An 18,474-nucleotide genomic window follows, 5' to 3' on the forward strand; every position below is an offset into this window, starting at 1 on the left:
GCTTCTGTGAGAACAAAGTGCTTAAGCCTATTCTTGTTATATGGGACTGAGAGAATTTTAGTGCGTTAAGAGATCCAAATGAAGGCTTCCATTTATTTTTTTTACTGTTACTTTATGAGCTCGACACTTTGTTAATGCAACCTGGACGTAGCGTTGGCTGCAGCAGAACTCCCTCCATCAGACCAAAGCAGAATTTAGCTACGTTTGAATGAAAAACGGACCATTTATCTCAATGCCCTTTCTTCAGACTCTGAAATCACTTCTGCATTGTATTACTGAAGAATAAATAAATATTTTTCTTTGTGTTTTTAGAGATTGGTTGGAGAGCTGAATTTCTCCCCATGGATCACCCTTTGTCAGAATATGAATTTGATGTTATTATTGGTGCAGATGGCCGCAGGAACACATTAGAAGGTAGGTGAATTTGTGCTTTTAGGCTTAATAATGGTCTTTAGGATATCTTGGATGGCCTGAAAGTTGGAGAACAAAAAGCAGCTGGTTACCTTTCAATCCACTGAAGTCTGTGTGGAAACTATTTTTTTAATGTGGTGTCTTCTGCTTTTGTTGTTAAGTTGTAGCTCAAAATAAAGACCTTTGATGTCATTACTGATTTTAGCACTGTGTATCTGCATTGCCCACAAAATGCATCATTATGCCATTGGGCTTGCTTCAAGATAAGTAATTATATGATTATTTAACTTTAAGGAGGCTGACAAGATACATGTTCAGGAATTGCATAGTCTTTGCTGTTGTGCTGTAAATTTGCACTATGTGTTTGATCTAATGACCAAAACCTGACTGTCAGGTATTTAATGAAGGCATCACAGATATTGCTTTTTTTTTTAATAGTGATGACTTAACTTCAGAAGCAGTTACTTTGGAAACCATACCAAAGATAAGAAATAACTCTAAGGCAGAGGGGAGGGGGGGAACCATTTCATGAATTTGCACCACTGCTGGGAATTCAGACCCTCTGAGCTGGCTTTCTCAGCGATACACTAGCTAAGCTGCTCCTGTCTCACATGAACAAACCTGTTACTTCATTATACATTCCCCTTGTAGCTTTAATGATATCCATGTTAGTTTCAGTTCAGTAAGTCCACTATTTCCTGTTTTCATTAGCTTCAGAGTTTGCCTGCTTATTCTTATATCTGCCAACCACAATGTGCTTAGAGTTAATTCCTCATAATGCTCTATTACAAATTTCCTAGCACCATTATCCAGCTATCCCCCATAAAAGACTGTTTAAGTAGGCAGGTATCAGCAGAACGAAATTATTCTTACCTCAGCTGCAGACCCTATTGAGATGTTGATGGTTATCATGGTATCAGGATCTATGGGAATATTTGGTGCGCTGTAGACTGTTTACATACAGAAGCTGCTGTTGTCATATTAATTTTGTCCTGATGAAACAATGGGAGCACATCATGAAGCACAGAGACAAAAATTCATAGCTGATTTATTTCTTCTTAGAAAATACATGTATTATCTGAGAAGTCATCTGCAATTGGCTAGAAATGCTCTAAAGACCCTTTATCCTACTTCACACTTCACCCACAGATAAGGGAGTACACAGAGGGAAAATCTTTTATGTGTGACAGTAAGACAGTGGCTTAGTGGGTTTTTTTAGTGAAAAGAGGAGGCTAGGACAGAGCGAGAGCGAGTAACTGTGCAGTCAGTCTCACCTTGGAAATCTAACAGTTAAGCCACTGAATATTTTTCAACCCTTATATTAATAATGTCTTTGAAAAACCTCATTAGCTGGTAGCGTGTGCACCTAAGCACTGATACAGAGGTTCCTGTTTTTCAGATCTTTCTTTGCTGCTTTTTAGTGCTCATCTCATGCATGTTTTTTCATAAGCTGTTTACCACTTATATAACAAAAATCTTATTTGCTGTTTAGCATGTTAAAAATGTTTCCCTCCACTAAATTTGATCAAGTCTGTTTCTGGTGTGTTTTTCTTTAGTCATCATTTGTCCTTAAATTCTTCCCATGTTCGACTTCTTCCTATAGTTCTCCTCCACTGAGACTTTATCTCAAATGCAGTTCAGCTTCAGTTTTGCAGCTGGGACTGGGGAGAAAAGACTCTTTACAGCCAAGGGAATTTTGTGGGAATGATGAAATCTGCTGCTGGCGTGTTGTTTGATGGAGTGTAGGACTTAGACACAGGGAAGAGACCGAGCTGTCTTGAGCTGACACTTCCTGAAAGTCCAGTGTGAAGCTTCCAGTGTTTTAATTATTTTCTTTGCTTCCCAGGTTTCAGGAGGAAGGAGTTTCGTGGAAAGTTGGCTATAGCTATCACTGCCAATTTTATAAACAGAAATACAACTGCAGAAGCCAAGGTAGAAGAAATTAGTGGTGTTGCTTTCATCTTCAATCAGAAGTTCTTCCAGGACCTTAAAGAGGAAACGGGTGGGTGCATCCTTATTTTTTCCACAACCAAATATAAGTTGCATCACAAGAACTCTTAATCTGGCAGGCCACCCTTTTATTTCTATTAACATCAATTTAAATATATTGTATAAAAAACCCACAAGTGATAAAATGCTGTTGATGTCAGAATCTGGAGGTGTCCATTTATGGTACAGTGGGATTTTTTTTTTTAGCTTGGGCGTTGGCACATCGTAGATTGTTTTAAATTTTTCTCAACTGTAAAAATGACTGCTATGTTGAACAAATTTAGAAGAGCATTTTCAGTGCCCAGACATTTCCCTTAAGACATGATTTGTTTTGTTTGTATCAGTTCACATACTGAACAGCTTAAACTCTGTGAAAAAGGCTCTGCCTTTCCCTTTCTGGGAGGAGTTTATTCTTGCTTTTTGATGTGTAGATCTGACAAACTGAAAAGAATTAGACAGGAATCTGCTATAAATACTTAGAGTATAAACTATGAAACACATCTGTATGAAAAGGGGTTTCAGAATAGTTGCATTCACTGTCAGTACAAGCAATTCCGGTTTTGATTTACAGCTGATTTTTTTTTTTTGTTAAATTATTATTATTATAGAAACCAAAACTTGTGGCTAGACCCAATGCCAGAGCCCTAGCAACCTAAAAAGCACTTAGTTCCCTTGGCTCCCCTTTTATACCTCGGAAGATTAAAGCCATAGTCAACTAGTTACTCCTTAAAAGGACACTAAATAACTTTAAGTAATGCTGAGACAAACTTGTGGGGTAAGGCCTGTTTCCTCTCCTGTTTTGTTTTGGTTTAGAGCATCTCTTCCACTAATGCCTCATCCCAGCTGGGGAAGCGAATGTATCCCAAGAAGGAAATACATCTGTGGGGATCAGTCACATGTTGTTAGTAGATGACACAGTGCACTGTACTTGATAACGAATGTATTATCTCTTTTCAGGAATTGACCTGGAGAATATTGTTTACTACAAAGATAGCACTCACTATTTTGTCATGACAGCAAAAAAGCAGAGCCTTCTGGACAAAGGAGTCATTATTAGTGTATGTAAAAATGCTGGAACCTTGTTCTATTTACTTGGCACAGAATAAGTGTGAACATCTGCATAAATGTTGTTGCATGTTATAGAGGGTGTTTATAGACTTACTAGATCACTTCATGAAAGCTCAGATCACAGAGATCTTACTCTGATTTGTTTGTTTGTTTGTTTTATCCTCCATTCAGCACAAAGTTTCTTTAGAGAACTGGAAACAATGCTTCCTAAATTTGCCCCTTCTGAAACTGGCTGAAATGGGATCTTGACTCATCTTGGAAATACCTGGTGTCATCATCACACCAGAAAATAAAAACCTCATTTATTTAAAGGAGAACTTAGCAAAGCTATGTCCAGTTTTATTAGGCAAATAAGGAAGCGTTAAAACCTACCCTAGGCTAAATTGCACAATTCTCTATAGTGAAATATGATGAAAGGAGGCTATAAACGTGATGGCCTGAACTTTCAGAGATACTTGGGACTTTGAGGCCTTTTTTTTCTTTTTTTTTTTATTTTTTCCTTTTTCCTTCTCTAAGATGTGAGGGTTTGTTTTCCTTTATTTCTAGAAAGTGTTTTGGCACCATTTAAATTTGTCTTCCTGGAAACCCAAGAGAGGTCAATTTTTCTTGCAAAGTAAGACGGTGCCAAAACAGTCCGAGTGTAATTTCCCAAAGGAAGCACTTGTGGGGAGCTGTCAGGAATCTTGGCTTTCCAGTGGGACCATTAAGCCCAGCGCCATGATTTCTGCCCTTTTTGGAGGACACGGCTACCTGGGTAGAGCAGCTGGGCAGCAGCAGCCCCCAGCAGTGCTGGGGAGGAAAGTGGAGTGGCCCTGGTGCTGGGGGGCTGGTGTTTGTGGGTGGGGGCAGTTCCAGGAGATCTGTGGGGAGTTTGGAGAAGAGGAGCAGGAGCTGTGGCCCATCAGAACTGTTCCCCTGACCTGCCTAGGTCAGATACACAACAGTCTGTCTAAAACAACTGGGCTAATAAAGGTTCTGTGGTATCATCCCTGCGATTAGGGGTCTCATCCATGATTAGGCTGTAAATAGAAACTGCCTTATTAATAATCACTGGCTTTAAGTAGGATGACCTGTAAAGGCAGGGTCCTTCACGACACCGGCCAAAAAAAAACCCAGTACAAATCAGAACAGCAGAAAAGCTGCTGTGGTCCCAGTTTGAATGTGTTTTTGTTGAGATGCGAAGTCAAACCTTCCGGCTGAGACCCCCATGTTATGTCATCAGTATATTGTTTATTGTTTTTTCCTGCTCTCGTGTGGTTTCAGATGTGGGGGGCACTAATGCAAAAAAGCATTGCAGTGGTGATGAGAACATCTTTTGAAGGGAAGGAAGTAATGTTATGAAAAAAATAACATATAACTGAGGAACTGGGAGGCACTATAATGTTCTATTGCAAATAAAGCTGCTTATTCAGCGTTAGCATAGAGAGTCCCTCTTTGAGGCAGTATAGTGCTCGTGTATAAAATTTTTGGAGATGACAGATCTCAGTCCTTTATGAGATGTGTGGTTGCCACTTGGATGCTATGAGACTGCAACGGGATAGTTGGAGTATCTAATCCTATGTGCTTCTTTCTTTGCAGGACTATATTGATACTGAGTTGCTCCTCTGTGGGGAGAATGTGAACCAGAGCAATTTGCTGTCCTACGCCAGAGAAGCTGCTGACTTTGCAACCAATTACCAGCTGCCTTCCTTGGATTTTGCAATTAATCACTATGGACAACCAGATGTAGCCATGTTTGATTTTACATCCATGTATGCATCTGAAAATGCTGCACTAGTGCGAGAGAGACACAGACATCAGCTTCTGGTGGCCCTTGTTGGAGACAGCTTGCTTGAGGTATATCTTGGCATGTCTTCCAAGTAGTCTTTTTTAATTTTATCTTTATTTTTTTCTTCAGTCCATCCATTCAATCTACCTTCCAATACAAACTGCTTTTTCTTACATGCCCCGAAACAACGGTACCTTCTTAAGAATAGATTGGTGGGTTTTTTTCCTTTTCCTTTTTTCTTTTTTTTTTATGCCATAGTTTATGTCATAACTAATGCTTGGCTGGCAATCTCTGGCTCAGATCCTGTTTTGCTTTATGCAAGTTGTTGTTCTGTCTGAAAGCTGAGAGCTGTGTGTCCTCAGCTTGGGTGCATGGCATCATTTTCCCAACTTCCATCACAGAGAAAAATGATCCAATTTTTTATTGCAGTCTCTTTGCCTTAATATGTTCTCTTCCTGAAGTGAAAAGTGTATGTTGCAACTAGTTTTTTTTAACTCGCACTGACAGCCTGAAGTGTTTGGAAAGATGAGTCCAAAGCAAAATTAGGAGATGAGAAGAAAGGCATATTTTTTTCCTTAACTAATTCTTGAGTGTTGAGTCTCTTTTTTTTTCAGCCTTTACCTTTTGAGGTTAAAAAATTAGTTTTTAAATATAGACGTTAAAAAAAGGAAAAGGGAAAACACTCTTTTTCATTACCTAAGTCTTGGAGGAGAGAAAATCTAAAAATACAAGAGTTGGCTATGTGGTGTTTTAACTGTTTCCGGGCCACTTTTCTAAGACAGTATGAAACACTAGACTCCAAATTTCACACTGCAGGTTACTTTTGTAATAACAACTTCAGTACTACAAGAAACTCAAATGTAAATGCTTCTTAACAGCCCTTCTGGCCGATGGGTACTGGCTGTGCAAGAGGCTTCTTAGCTGCTTTTGATACCGCGTGGATGGTGCGGAGCTGGGCTCAAGGAAAACCCCCCTTAGAAATCCTTGCTGAACGGTGAGTGCTCCTTTTGTCTTCGTTATTTCCAGTGTTTTAAAGAGTTACAGCACTGGTTGAAGGTAGTGGAATTCAGAACGCCAACAGGAGAAATATTCTTCTTCACTGCAGTGGCATTGGGCTGGAATTATCCATTCCTTCAGGTTTCGGAACAATTTACAGTAGCAGTAGGCTGTTGTTCTGTAAGCTTCTGTACATTAATACAGAGGTCCAGCAGTATGCATGCCAGGGGTTTAAATTACTAATTTAAGTCAGTAATAACTAGAATTAAGTGATATCCTTAAGGAAATTGAAGATACCTTGTGTCAAAAGACTAACCCTCCAACCATCTCAGCACCTGTTGTTTTAATTAAAAACCAAATAATTTCCTGAAACAAGTCTAAATAAACACTTTGACAGCTTTCATAGTTGGTATCTGTGATTTTTAACTCTGCATTTTAGCTTAGTGGCCCTGATGCCTTCTTTATTTAGAATGATAAATGTGTGGTAAAGGAGAATTGCTGTAATCCTGCATCATAAGCATGTCTATGTAATGTCTTTTTGACCAGAGCAAAAATCTGTTAAGTACACCAGCAATCCTGGTGTCACCCTTGCGGGCTGGAGTTGCTGCCTTTGTTCCTGGTGGCAACTGCTCTGCTCCACTACAGCCGCCTAGGCTGTTTTGGGGCAGATACGTAATAGAAATAGTCATTGGTGTGGTAATGCAAGTAGAAGCGTTACCGAGTAAAGTGCTTTGAGAAGTTTTAAGATAGAAGCCTGTGGGATGACTCAAACACGGCACAGTCCCAAGTGGAAAATTGAATGGCATATTAAGAAAGGCTGCGGTGGTTATAGGAATTGCAGAATGATGGGATTTAGTGCTGTTATGTGGTAAAGACGTTACTCCTTGGGTGGAGGTTAAAGCAAAACCAGATGACTGAATGATGTAACCTCTTTTTTCTTCTTTTCCTTGCTCGCTTCCTGCCTCAGGAAAATATCGGCACAAGTTCTAAGAGTCTGTCATTTTGTTGTGCTTTTTCCATCTGGCATCCTTCTTCTGCTGAGCAGGAATAAGAAATGGGATGGATGCATTTAGTGCATAACACTTGTCCTGGTAGAATCACAATAAGGTGCAGGTAGCTGGGGGAAAAAGTCAACCAACCACAACAAAACCAACCAGCCAAACAAAAAAACCAACAGCAACAAAAATCCAAACAAAGCACCAAACCTCTTTATATAATAAATACTTATTTTAATATCTCTTGCATCTTTTTTTTCCTCTATAAGAGAGAGCATTTATCGTCTCTTGCCTCAGACTACCCCGGAAAATATCAACAAGAACTTTGACCAGTATACCATTGACCCAGGAACAAGATACCCGAACTTGAACTCAAGCTGTGTTCGACCTCACCAGGTCAGTACTTAAAAGGCTTTCTTGTGAAATCACAGCTGATTTTTTGTCCAGGAGAAATAGGGCTACAAGTAGTACATAAACAAAATGTTCAGGAGACTCCTTAATTTAGATCCCTCTGATAAAGTTAACCTAGAAAGATAAGTCTTTTTTTCCTCTCCAAGCAATTCTGCTATGATGCCAATCACTTTTACTTGCAGGTGAGACAATTATATGTTACCAATGAGCTACAACAATGTCCTCTTGAAAGAGTAAGCTCCATTAGAAGATCAGTGAATCTCTCAAGACATGGTATGTGACATCTCATGTTTGCTGTGACTTAATATATGGAACCTTCTGAGCATACAAAAGCTGATTGAAATGTTTGCTCTCCACTGTAACCGCAGAGTCAGATACTCGACCTAATAAGCTTTTGACCTGGTGTCAGAAGCAGACCGAAGGGTACCGTAACGTTAATGTCACAGACCTGACTACCTCCTGGAAAAGTGGCCTTGCCTTGTGTGCGATTATCCATCGCTTCAGACCTGACCTCATGTAAGTGACCTCTGTACATTTTGCTAAGTATAGGATATGTTAAGAATGTCCCACAGTATAGTGCAAGAGCAACCAGGACAACACTGGTAGTCTACAGTGCCCTTGTGTTGCTGGTTTTTGCAAGAAGGTGCACACTAGTGCCAGATTTGGGGGATAGAGAGGGTGGGGCTGTTTTTTTCTTTGTTTTGTTTTGTGTTTTCCGTATGCCCTTATATGCTATTTAAAATGAAATATATATGCTTTCAAAGACCTAGGAAGGCTTTGAACTTTATGACTTATGATTGTGTTTGTGGGTGTCACGTGTCTATTTAAAACAAAAATTGCAGTGCTTGTAGAATGCGAGAGTTGCATTCCCAGGTCCCTAGGGTATGTTTAAAACCACAGCCATAATGGCGCTGTCACGAGTTACAGAAATACCTGGACGAGCCTTAAATGAGCCATCCTCAGTGTGTCGTAGTGGTTGCTGTGACAGCCACGCAGGGAAATGTTGGGCGGTGGAGGTGCCTCAGGAGATGGTGGTTTTGCACAATCCATTGTGCAGAAGAGCGCAGTGCCCTTGCACGTGGGCTGTGCAACAAGGGCTAGCCCTCGAAAATTACTTTAGGCATTGAATGTAAGCCAGCGTTCCCTTCTTGACAGTGTTCCTGGGTTCCTAACCCTACAAGACCTGACTTCTTATGTATGAATATTTTTGTAAGGTTCCTCAGTTGCATACAAGAAGGTCAGTGTGCAACAGGTGTCAGCAAATGGCGATTGTTTGTGCTGGGGTGACTCTTCTGTCCTCTCACCGGTCTCCCAAATGCAGCAGCTGCAATCTCTTGCCTTCCTACACAGACGTGGGAATCACAATGAATTATTGTCAGCCTCCTTTTATTGTGGATATATGAAAGAAATTATTGAGCTCTTTTATGGGGTGTAGTAAGTTGGAAAAAATAGGAGTAATACCCAGGGTGCCTGTTTGTACAGCTTTGCCAGAGGAAGAGCTAACATTGTAAGAAAAAGCTATTTTTTTTCCTTGGGTTAGTTTAAAGAAAAGAGAATTATGGATGGTTTTGTGGACACAAGACGGGGAGAGAGGGTGTAGAAAGCAAAGTAATCTTTGCTGTCTGTGGAAAGCATTTCTCAAGGACTGCTCTCTCTAGAAAGCTGATAGATTTGTCTTCCTGAGCTAACAGACCTCCTGCTGTTTAATTAACATTGTGTTCGGATCTTGTTGGCTTTTTGTATTAAATGGGACTGCTGAGGGACTTGGCCAGATGGAAAGCGGGCAGGCTGGAGAGGCGGCTGCCTGCGGGCAGGGCTGGGCTGGAGGGGCCACCTGCAGCCCCTGGCTCCAGAAATAGGGGGTATGGGGGTGGGGGCAAGAGAGAGAAATTCATTGGGGGGTTCAGAAACTCACATTCCTTGTGAGGAGGAAAAAACTACCCTGCTTAGAGCTTTGTAATTTATGTACATGTTTATTTTAATCATGAATTTTGGAAGCTGTTCAAGGGATCAGAGTCTTAGAATAGGTCCCATAGAAAATGGATTAGAGAATGGATAATGCAGTTCCAGATGTGTGATGTGCTTATTTAGTGCACTGCTAAATCCAGTTATGACACGGACAGGACATCCTCATTTGAGCTGTGTGTTTAACACTTTAGAAAGGTAATGCCTGTGCATGTGTGCGTGCACTTTTAACGCGTTTGTTTCGTAGAATGGTAGAATAAATTTACTCCTTCTGGCTTTGATGATTGATAGAACTAACAGAAACTAAGAAGTCAATTGCTAGCAGGTGAAATCTGTAGTAGCATAGCTGTATTTGGAGAGGAAGAAGGTTTCTTAGCACTTCTGAGGAGGAATTGCATTTCTTCATAAATAAGGGGAATCCTTTTTCATGGAACTACATCAAAATCCAGTCCAGTGAAATAGCTTTTAAATGACATTTCTGGCAAAGCCGGGATTTGTAATAGCGGGATTTAGATGAGACTCTTACCCTTGGCGTTGTGTAGACTGTAGCTTTGAGGTGGTGAAGTGCCCGTGCCCTCATTCATGGTGCTGTTCTGCACCTCTCCGGGCAGGGGAGCGCCATGTATTTCATGGGGGGGGCACTGAGCAAACCGCCACTGATTCCAATGTGTTGTCCCTGCAGCGATTTTGATTCTCTGAATGAAGAGGACGTTGTCAAAAACAACCAACTGGCGTTTGATGTTGCTGAGCAGGAGTTTGGGATCCCCCCTGTGACAACGGGGAAGGAGGTGGACTCGGCCGGGGAGCCAGACAAGCTCAGCATGGTCATGTACCTCTCCAAGTTTTACGAGCTGTTCAGGGGCACACCTCTGCAGGCAGTAGGTAAGCCCAGCCCAGGCTTCTCCTAACTCTTGCGAGTTTTTGGGGAGCGGAAGCACTTAATGCTGGCTGCCTATGAGCACTGTTCGAGCCAGGAGTCTTTTCCTAGCGGAGCCATTCTGGCACACAAGCGCGCTTGCTTCTGTCTGCAATAGTTACCTCGTGCTTAAAAAAGGAAAGGGGGAAAAACTTGATTGAAGACCAAGCTTTTGTGGGTCCTCGGTGGTTTCAGAGAATGGGAGCAGCTGGATAACTGCTGCTTGACATCATGAAGTTCATGTATCAGGTCGTTAGAGTGATTGTTCAGTAAGGATGACTGCACGTGGCGTGTCCATTCCTGGGTGTTTCTCTTCCATTTTTAGAAAGTCATCCTACACTGTATCTCTTCTATTTGCCTGGGTTTCTTACATATAACTGTTACCAGCACTCAACTGGCAATTTCTGGCTTGGTCAAAGTATTTAAACAACAAATCTGAACAAATATCCTAAGCATTCATTTTTATTTTTTTTTTTTTAACAGATGCTGGGGACAAGCAAAATGGAGAAAATAATGATCTTTGCTCAGCAAAATCATCAAACTTCATCTTTAATAATTACATTAATTTAACTTTACCAAGAAAACGAGTACCAAAGGTAAGTTGTGAAGGAAGACTTGCCCTGTAAATCTTTCTCTTTTCAAAAAATGGAAATAAACTCTCAATCTCAGAAATAAGGTTTATATATATATATCCTACTATAAAAAGACCAGTAAAAAGGAGATTTTTTTTTTTAGTATAGTAAATAAATAAGATTTCATAGTAAACGAAGCTAACACACACATACATACTTAATCATTATGGTGTTTGCAATGATAAAACTGAAGCATTGTCAGTGTCAAATTGCTGAAGCATTACTTATAGTCCCAGTTAGGTGTTCTCTGTAAATGCAAAATTTCAAATTACAGTGAGAATTTGAGTGTAGTTAGGAAGAATTCATATGCACTGTCCATGTGAATCTTCTTCAGTGTAGGTGAAAGTGAGAAGAAAAGATGTTCTATTTGACGTGTTTACAAGTTGCAGTTTTCAACTTGAAATATTTGAGATCCTGCCCCATTACCTGTATTGTCTTTTATGTTTTATTTTTGGATTTTTTTCTGAAGGTGTGTTTAGGAGGTTTTGTGCAATGCTAGATGCAAGGTTTTTTGAGAAATGTTTTTTTTGTGGGGAGGATTTGGGGTTTTGTTTTTTGGTTTGGTGGGTTTTTTTGAGATGGGAAGGTGTGGAAATTTTCTGGGCTATTTCTGCCTTTAAGAAAAATAATAGTGTAGCTCTTTATTCCTAGAGTTACGTATTCAGCTGTAATATTATGTATCAGTTTAAATAATTGCTGGTGTGCTAAAATGCTTGTTGATTGGGTGGGGGTGCTATTTTTTAACTAAAGCAGTGATTTGAACAGTTTGTGATGCTGTCAAGATTCTGGAGGGAAGCTTTCAAACCCTTATAGATGTATAAAGCCTGCAACGGTGACAAACAGTGGGCAGGTTGACTAACATGATTCAAAACTAATGAATGATCTCTTAGTCATACGCATTTACTTTTCTCTCTTTGTCACTTATGAATGAAAACTTATTGACATGCCCCATTAAAGTCCCAGTATAAAACGCATCCCTGCCTACACATGCTGCAGTTAAAGACTCCATGGCCTGGAAGGGGTAATTGAGTTAATACCATTTGATATAGGATTGTGCGCAGCAAGAGCATTGTCTATGTGTTTCTGCATGGATTATAACTTCAAAAGTTTAATATAATTTAATTTAAAAGTTACTCTGATTAAATTATCCAGTAATAGACTGTTTCACCTTCTGCCTATTCATTAACTTGATCCTCTTCTGAGAGGAGACCTTGAGGAGGGGCTTTGCTTTCACAGCCAAGCCTACCTGCATTTTAACTTCAATTTAAATGGGGAGTGTCTGCACCACCTGGCTCAGAGGCAGCAGAGTCTCAGCTACAACTGTTGCAGATTAACCAGCACAAGTTGGACAGCAGCATGTGCTCCTCCATCAATAAGAATTTAACTTGGACATCTTCTGAAATATAGCTTAATGTGAAACTGTTCCAGGTTTTGAGGTTCCTGGGATATCCAGAAACTGTGTATCAACTATGATGATTATCAAGTTCTTTTTTTTCTTTGTTCTTTTTTTTTTTTAAACAGACCACTTTATTGCTTAACTGTATTGCTTCATTTACACCTATGCAGAGACTAACTTTTGCCTGCAAAAGTACAGATTTCCTACTTCTTTAGGAATTCAGTGTTCAAATGTGCATGTATGTACTATATTTCTCAGTATTTTAATATATTGCTTCTCAGTTTTGGTAGAAATGTGACTTCTTTTTTTTTTTTAACCTGAAAAATTACTTCAGAATTTGCAAATATGTCCTAGATTTACTTAAATCCTGAGTATTTTCCATCCACGAACACATTTTCAGAACCTATGGATAGTCAGTTGCCCAGTAGCCTCATATATCCTTGTTAGGAATAACTTTTCCCTGCTATACACATGTATACAAAACCCAGTGGAATGTTTCCCAGCTAACCAACCAGTGAGAAACCAAATAGGCAAAATCAACATTGCTTTTTTCGTGTGGGTGCCTCCTTTAGAAGAAAAACCTTCTTCTTGACCACAATGTTGTTGTTTTTCCATGAGTTATTTGCAGAAGTAAAGAGGCTTTTAGTAGTGGGGAGAGCTTTCCATTACCAAGCCGTTACAGCCTCTGACTAACCTCCCATCATGAAATAAGCCTCTGTCATAACAGGAGGTAGAGTTCTTGGCATTACATGAAAGCACGAGGTGATTTGCTTGCTGGGCCCCTTTGGTTTCACCCTATAGGGGCTCATTTGAAAGGAAAGGTGGAAGCGATATTTTTCCAAATCAGCCTGGGGAAGTGGGTCTGTCGAGACCTTATTTTGCACGAGGCTCTGCAGCTTTGTCATGGGTGGGACATGAAACTTCACGAGAAACACAGTACTCGGGTTAGGACAGAGACCTGGGAGTGCTGTAACCATCTGAAACTACTAATAGCTGGGAAGTGAAGCTCCTTGGAAAGCAGCTGCCTGAGTTAAGAGTTTGGCTGTGGCTTCAGTTTTGCGGTTCTTTCCCCTATAAAGAGCTGAGCATTGTAGCCAAGTGTGACTGTAGGAAAGCACAGAATCAAAAACTGTTTGGGGTGACGGAGTGTTGCTTACTGGGCTTCCCATACCACCTGGTTTGTCCTGGAGTTTGGCTGGCAGAGGGATCCTGGTCCATGACAGCAGGATACAGGGCCTGTCAGTGGCTGTTCTGGCAGCCAGTGTTTTCCATTCTCCTCCCAGTATCAGCCAGGCTGGAAAGGAACTGGGATTTCCTGTGCTCCAGACATGGAGCATGTCCTCCATGCATGGAGGTGTTTACACAATAAAGGGCACAATCCTTTTTTCTTGGAGTTTTGCTAGGCAATTAAATTGCTTTGTCTTTCTCTTCTTTGTGAATATGTAAATGAAAATCCTTTGTGTAAGATTTTTGAAAGGCAACATCTTGTTTGTTCCCTTCACTTAAGTACATTCTGCGTTTATGTGGTACAGTTTATTATGCAGAATACATTGTGCTGTTATGTTGTTCACTCTTCTTTGGTAGACTAATGATTATAGGTAGTGTAAAGCTAGGTTACTGCGAGCTGGTGCTTGAAAGACAATGTACCAAAGCATGCAAAGCAATCAAAATATTGTCATCTGATTCTTTTGGTATTTGCCCAGAAGTTGTTTGGGATTCTATTCACTGCCTAATGATTTATTACAAACAGTGTATATGTAAAAAGGAAGCTTGTATTCTTTGATCTTTCTCTCTTTATTCCTTTTTTCTTTTTTTTTTTGTTTGTTTTTTTTTTAAAGTTGGCTGAGCAATTACTAAGTTACAGCATGGGCAAATGCAAATAAGTAGTGTGTAGTTTATTGTTCATAAAATACAACCTAACATGAAATTCATCAGACAAAAAAAAACCCAAAAAACAAACCTCTTCATTATACCAGTTCTTCAAGACTGAATCTATTATAATAAGAACTGATACAAATTTTAAAGCATTGACTATTTTGCAAGTTTATGCAGACTGACTATGAAGTATTATTTATTATTTGTGTGATCTCTAGTTCAGTAAAATACTCAAACATGTGCATAGCTTGAGGACGAAACAGGTAAGTTGGTTACTGGAGTACTGTAGTGTAAAGCCATAGTCAGGGAGGTGAACCTTACAGAGGGGACAGACCTTTGAGGCACATAATAATTATTCCAAAAAAGGATATAAGTCTGCACCTTGAACACATGATCTGCATGCAGGTATCCAGGTTAAGAAATGTGGAGGCTATATTTAAAGAGTGAGGGGTTTAGATTCTGTTGTTTATATGGAAACTAGTGTAGTCTCGATTAACATTCATGGAATAAGTGATGCTGTGATGCCTTTTTCTTCAAGTATGTGCTAGTGCTTTTGTAAACTCTTTAGTACTGAAGGAGGAAAAGGTAAACATCAGTGTTGTAGGGGCTGTGTTCACCCAAGCATACGAGTGTGTATTTTCGCCCATCAGAGTCGTGGGAGGAACTGCTTGGATAAATCTGGTAACTGCTGCAGTAATCCATAGAACTTGTTTTGCCTTTACCATTTCAGGTTGAAGGGAAAACGGAAGAAAATGAGACTAACAAAAGACGTCGCAAAGGTCTTTTTGGTGTCTTCGAGGAGGTTGGTGTTCAGTGGTGTCCACATGCATCTAGCTCCTTGATGAGCACCAGAGGAAGCAGCTGGAGTCGGGGGGCCAGGGCTTTGCCTCTTGTGCTTGACAGGATCAAAAAGCCTCTGCCCTTAGAACGTGGCATTTATTGTGGTGTGCACTGAAGAGGAGCTACATTTATTTCAGTCATTTGCTAGGGAGGACAGCATTACCGAAATTGCACTGGTTTTCTTTCTGACCCAAGAACGTTTAAACTATTGGACATTTGGGGGCTCTTTTTTTTTTGTTTTTTTCCCCCCCAATTTGGTTATTTAAATAAATTTTTATTTGAAGAATTTGCATTGCAGCTTGATTCCTAGACCCTCTCTGATTAGTTACCTCTGTGACTGCTTTATCTTCACCAGCACTGACTCATGTTCCTTTTTTATTGTGCTCTGGGATCAAAGAAGATATTTTTTTTGGTCACTTTTGCACACTTAATGGTGTCATTTTGAATTTCCTGCAGATTGTATTTCCTTTTGCCCCTTGATAATATGGATTTTATCTCTCTATTTCTCTCTCTTCATGAGTGTCATAAGTGAACTCAAGAAAAACATGATTTGTTGTTTCCTTGCAGGCTTCAGGCTTTTCAAGCCAAGGGACAAATGCTGGGAAAGAACAGAATGATAGCAAGGAAGGAACGAACCAGAATAAAGTTAAATCAATGGCAACTCAACTGTTGGCAAAGTTTGAAGAGAATGCTCCAAATACAATTTTGCGGAGGCAGGTAGGTCATAGATGAACGTAAAAGTAACGTCTGAAATTAAACTGTAGTCCCTCTTTGTAAATGTGGTGCAGATTTCCAAGGGAAAAAAATGGATCTTCCATGTGTTTGCAGTGTTGTCTTCTGTATACTTTATGCAAATTAAAGGTATTCCTCTCAGTATTTAGTGAACAAGTGTGACTGTTATAGATTGACCAGTGCATATTAATGTAATGTATGAATATTTGTTACATTAATAAAGTGTTGTGGAATTACGATGTCTAGAAATCTCTTGCAAGCCAGACTAGAATTTTTGGATTGTTTGGAAGACTAAGCTGGCTGCATGTGGTATTGCAGAAGGACTTTTTTTCCTGTATTCTGTGAGTAAAGTACATCACACATCCACTGGAATCTTTCTTTGTGGAAAACTTAGAAAGCATAAGAAGGGAACCTGATCTTTTGCAAGATGTGTCCAGCTGCCATTTCCATTCCTAAAGTAGGCAAAATGGAACATGTTTATGCATGCCACAGAGTTTTCATGGTGGTTTGTCAGTGTGACTAGTGACATTTTAAAAATAATCCTGTGCTGTCATGTTAGGGATAAGATCAGAATCACACTTGAGCCAGCGAGAAGTTTTGAGTCAGCGGAGTTTGGATCTGTTACCTAAAAGATCTGAAGGAAGGAAGGATGAGCAAAGTGTTGAGGTTCCATCAAGGGTGGTGGCTTTCTTACTTATTTGTGCTTGTATCTATTTGTTTATTTGCATATTTGAGTCCTCCAGAAGTGTAGGCTTTATAGATGTTGAGCGGCTCAGCCCATGAACCGCTGTTGTTTGCACTCTACCTGGCTCGTTGTCAATGCCCTGAGCTTTCCACGTGTGACAGAGATTTGTGTGGCTGTGTTGAAGGAAGCCTCAAGGTGTTACCTTTTGATCATAACCTCTCCTGAAGAATACTGAATGTGCTGATTTTTAGGTATATCTTTGGTAGAAGCAGTTAATAAAATGGGTAGGTGACAAAAATCTGCAAAATGTGTTGTTGATCTCTGTAATGTGTCTTTAAAAGCAGCTTTTCTTTCTGCCTCAAAGGATCTTTGAATCCTATTTTCTGTCTTCCTTTTTTTTCCACTCTGTCTTCATAATTTTTAAAATGCTTTACAAGGAGCTAACAGATAGACCAGCCCTGCTGTCTTCTGACCCTCCTGTTAATCCTCGCTTTGCTAAACCTAAGGATCCAAGTCTTCTTCCACCTCAACCAAAAAGGCAGGTAGGATCTCATATGGGTAACACCTGACAAGCACACCATTCCTCTTACTGCTGAGAACTTAGTGTTATTGTGTAACTACAGAATGTATAAAATATCTTGATGCTATCTGCAGAGTTATCAGATATATTTACCTAAAAAGTTTGAAAGCCACATTAAAATTTAAGGCTATTTTATACCTGGTTGAGCAGATGAGAAAATTATTTGAAATAATTAGTAACTGTGTAGAAAAAAAAATCCCTAATAACATAGGTGTTGGTTTCTATGTTATCATATCCAGATTCCAAATTGTATAAATATCATTATATAGCTATATTTAACATGATAGAAAACTACGGCAGTACCTGAAAATTTATCTGTGCATGTACTCAATGTTTTGACCTGATTCCACCCTGAGAAAACTAGCAAAAAAAAGTCTTAAGATAAAAGCTGGGGCATTGAAAAGCTGATATTGATGCCCAAGTTTTTTATTCCTTTAAGTAGAACTTATAAGAACTTATAAGAATTTCTGCTGGAAGCTCTTTTGCAGCATCATATACATGGGGCAAAAATTTTTAATACATTTTCTAATTTTTCTCTTAGTACTTCCAATGAAAGCATTCTCATATTAAATAATAATGATATTCACTTTACATTAGAGTTTTAAATGGCAGTAAATATCCTGTAGTAGCATTTTGAGAGTAGTCTGCAGTGAAATGAGATCTGCATTGCATGTGGAAATCTGCAGATCAGCTTGATGAAATATGCAGATTCGTAAATGGGTTGAGAATTGTTGTTTTAAAGGCAGGTGTGCTATCCCGAAACATCAGGAGCATCCTACAAGTTGATTTGCATTAGGTTTTAAAATTTTCATTCTGATAAATTTGGAAAGTTTGCTTATTTATTTAAATTGGACAGATAAGGTGAAGTAGAAAACTGTCACAAAAAGACCACCTGGAAGGTCATTTTTAAGACTAAATTTGATGAAGCTGAACTGTTTCAAATGTTTCGCTTGCTTCAAAAGTTATTTTATATGAAGGTTTAAATTCAGAGACCTATTCTAAAGAATAGGTCTCTGAAGAGAATGCTTTAAATCTGAAATACGTTATAGCTTGGCTTGAGTCAGACTAGATCTATATTTATGCCAAGAACTGCTGTTGATATTCTTACAGTTTGATTGTAAGTTTAGTTTCAGGCAGATGTAATGCTAAAAAAAAAACAAAAAACCCTCCAAAACCTTTGATAAAAACCCTAAAAGCAGAAGTAGTGTCATGTTC

The 18,474-nt window shown here is 39.5% G+C and overlaps 1 protein-coding gene across 5 annotated transcripts in view; it reads left to right on the top strand.

Annotated features, from left to right (window-relative positions):
* MICAL2 (microtubule associated monooxygenase, calponin and LIM domain containing 2) overlaps positions 1 to 18,474 on the top strand; it is a gene marked incomplete at both ends in the record, with an annotated part of 106,484 nt that overhangs the window by 21,924 nt on the left and 66,086 nt on the right. For 3 of the 5 annotated variants that reach the window (XM_080345528.1, XM_080345529.1, XM_080345530.1), the window contains 13 exons: positions 313 to 414; positions 2,258 to 2,413; positions 3,358 to 3,458; positions 5,047 to 5,304; positions 6,115 to 6,230; positions 7,497 to 7,623; positions 7,821 to 7,911; positions 8,007 to 8,154; positions 10,286 to 10,485; positions 11,003 to 11,115; positions 15,153 to 15,224; positions 15,830 to 15,979; positions 17,117 to 17,221. In XM_080345528.1, the coding sequence (XP_080201654.1) occupies positions 313 to 414; positions 2,258 to 2,413; positions 3,358 to 3,458; positions 5,047 to 5,304; positions 6,115 to 6,230; positions 7,497 to 7,623; positions 7,821 to 7,911; positions 8,007 to 8,154; positions 10,286 to 10,485; positions 11,003 to 11,115; positions 15,153 to 15,224; positions 15,830 to 15,979; positions 17,117 to 17,221 (1,739 nt within the window). Of the gene's footprint in view, positions 1 to 312; positions 415 to 2,257; positions 2,414 to 3,357; positions 3,459 to 5,046; positions 5,305 to 6,114; positions 6,231 to 7,496; positions 7,624 to 7,820; positions 7,912 to 8,006; positions 8,155 to 10,285; positions 10,486 to 11,002; positions 11,116 to 15,152; positions 15,225 to 15,829; positions 16,166 to 17,116; positions 17,222 to 18,474 lie in introns of those variants that run through there. The other 2 variants (XM_080345531.1, XM_080345532.1) reach the window with 2 other exon arrangements.

Source organism: Nesoenas mayeri (genome assembly GCF_963082525.1).
Source record: "Nesoenas mayeri genome assembly, chromosome: 5".
NCBI classification, from domain to species: domain Eukaryota; kingdom Metazoa; phylum Chordata; class Aves; order Columbiformes; family Columbidae; genus Nesoenas; species Nesoenas mayeri.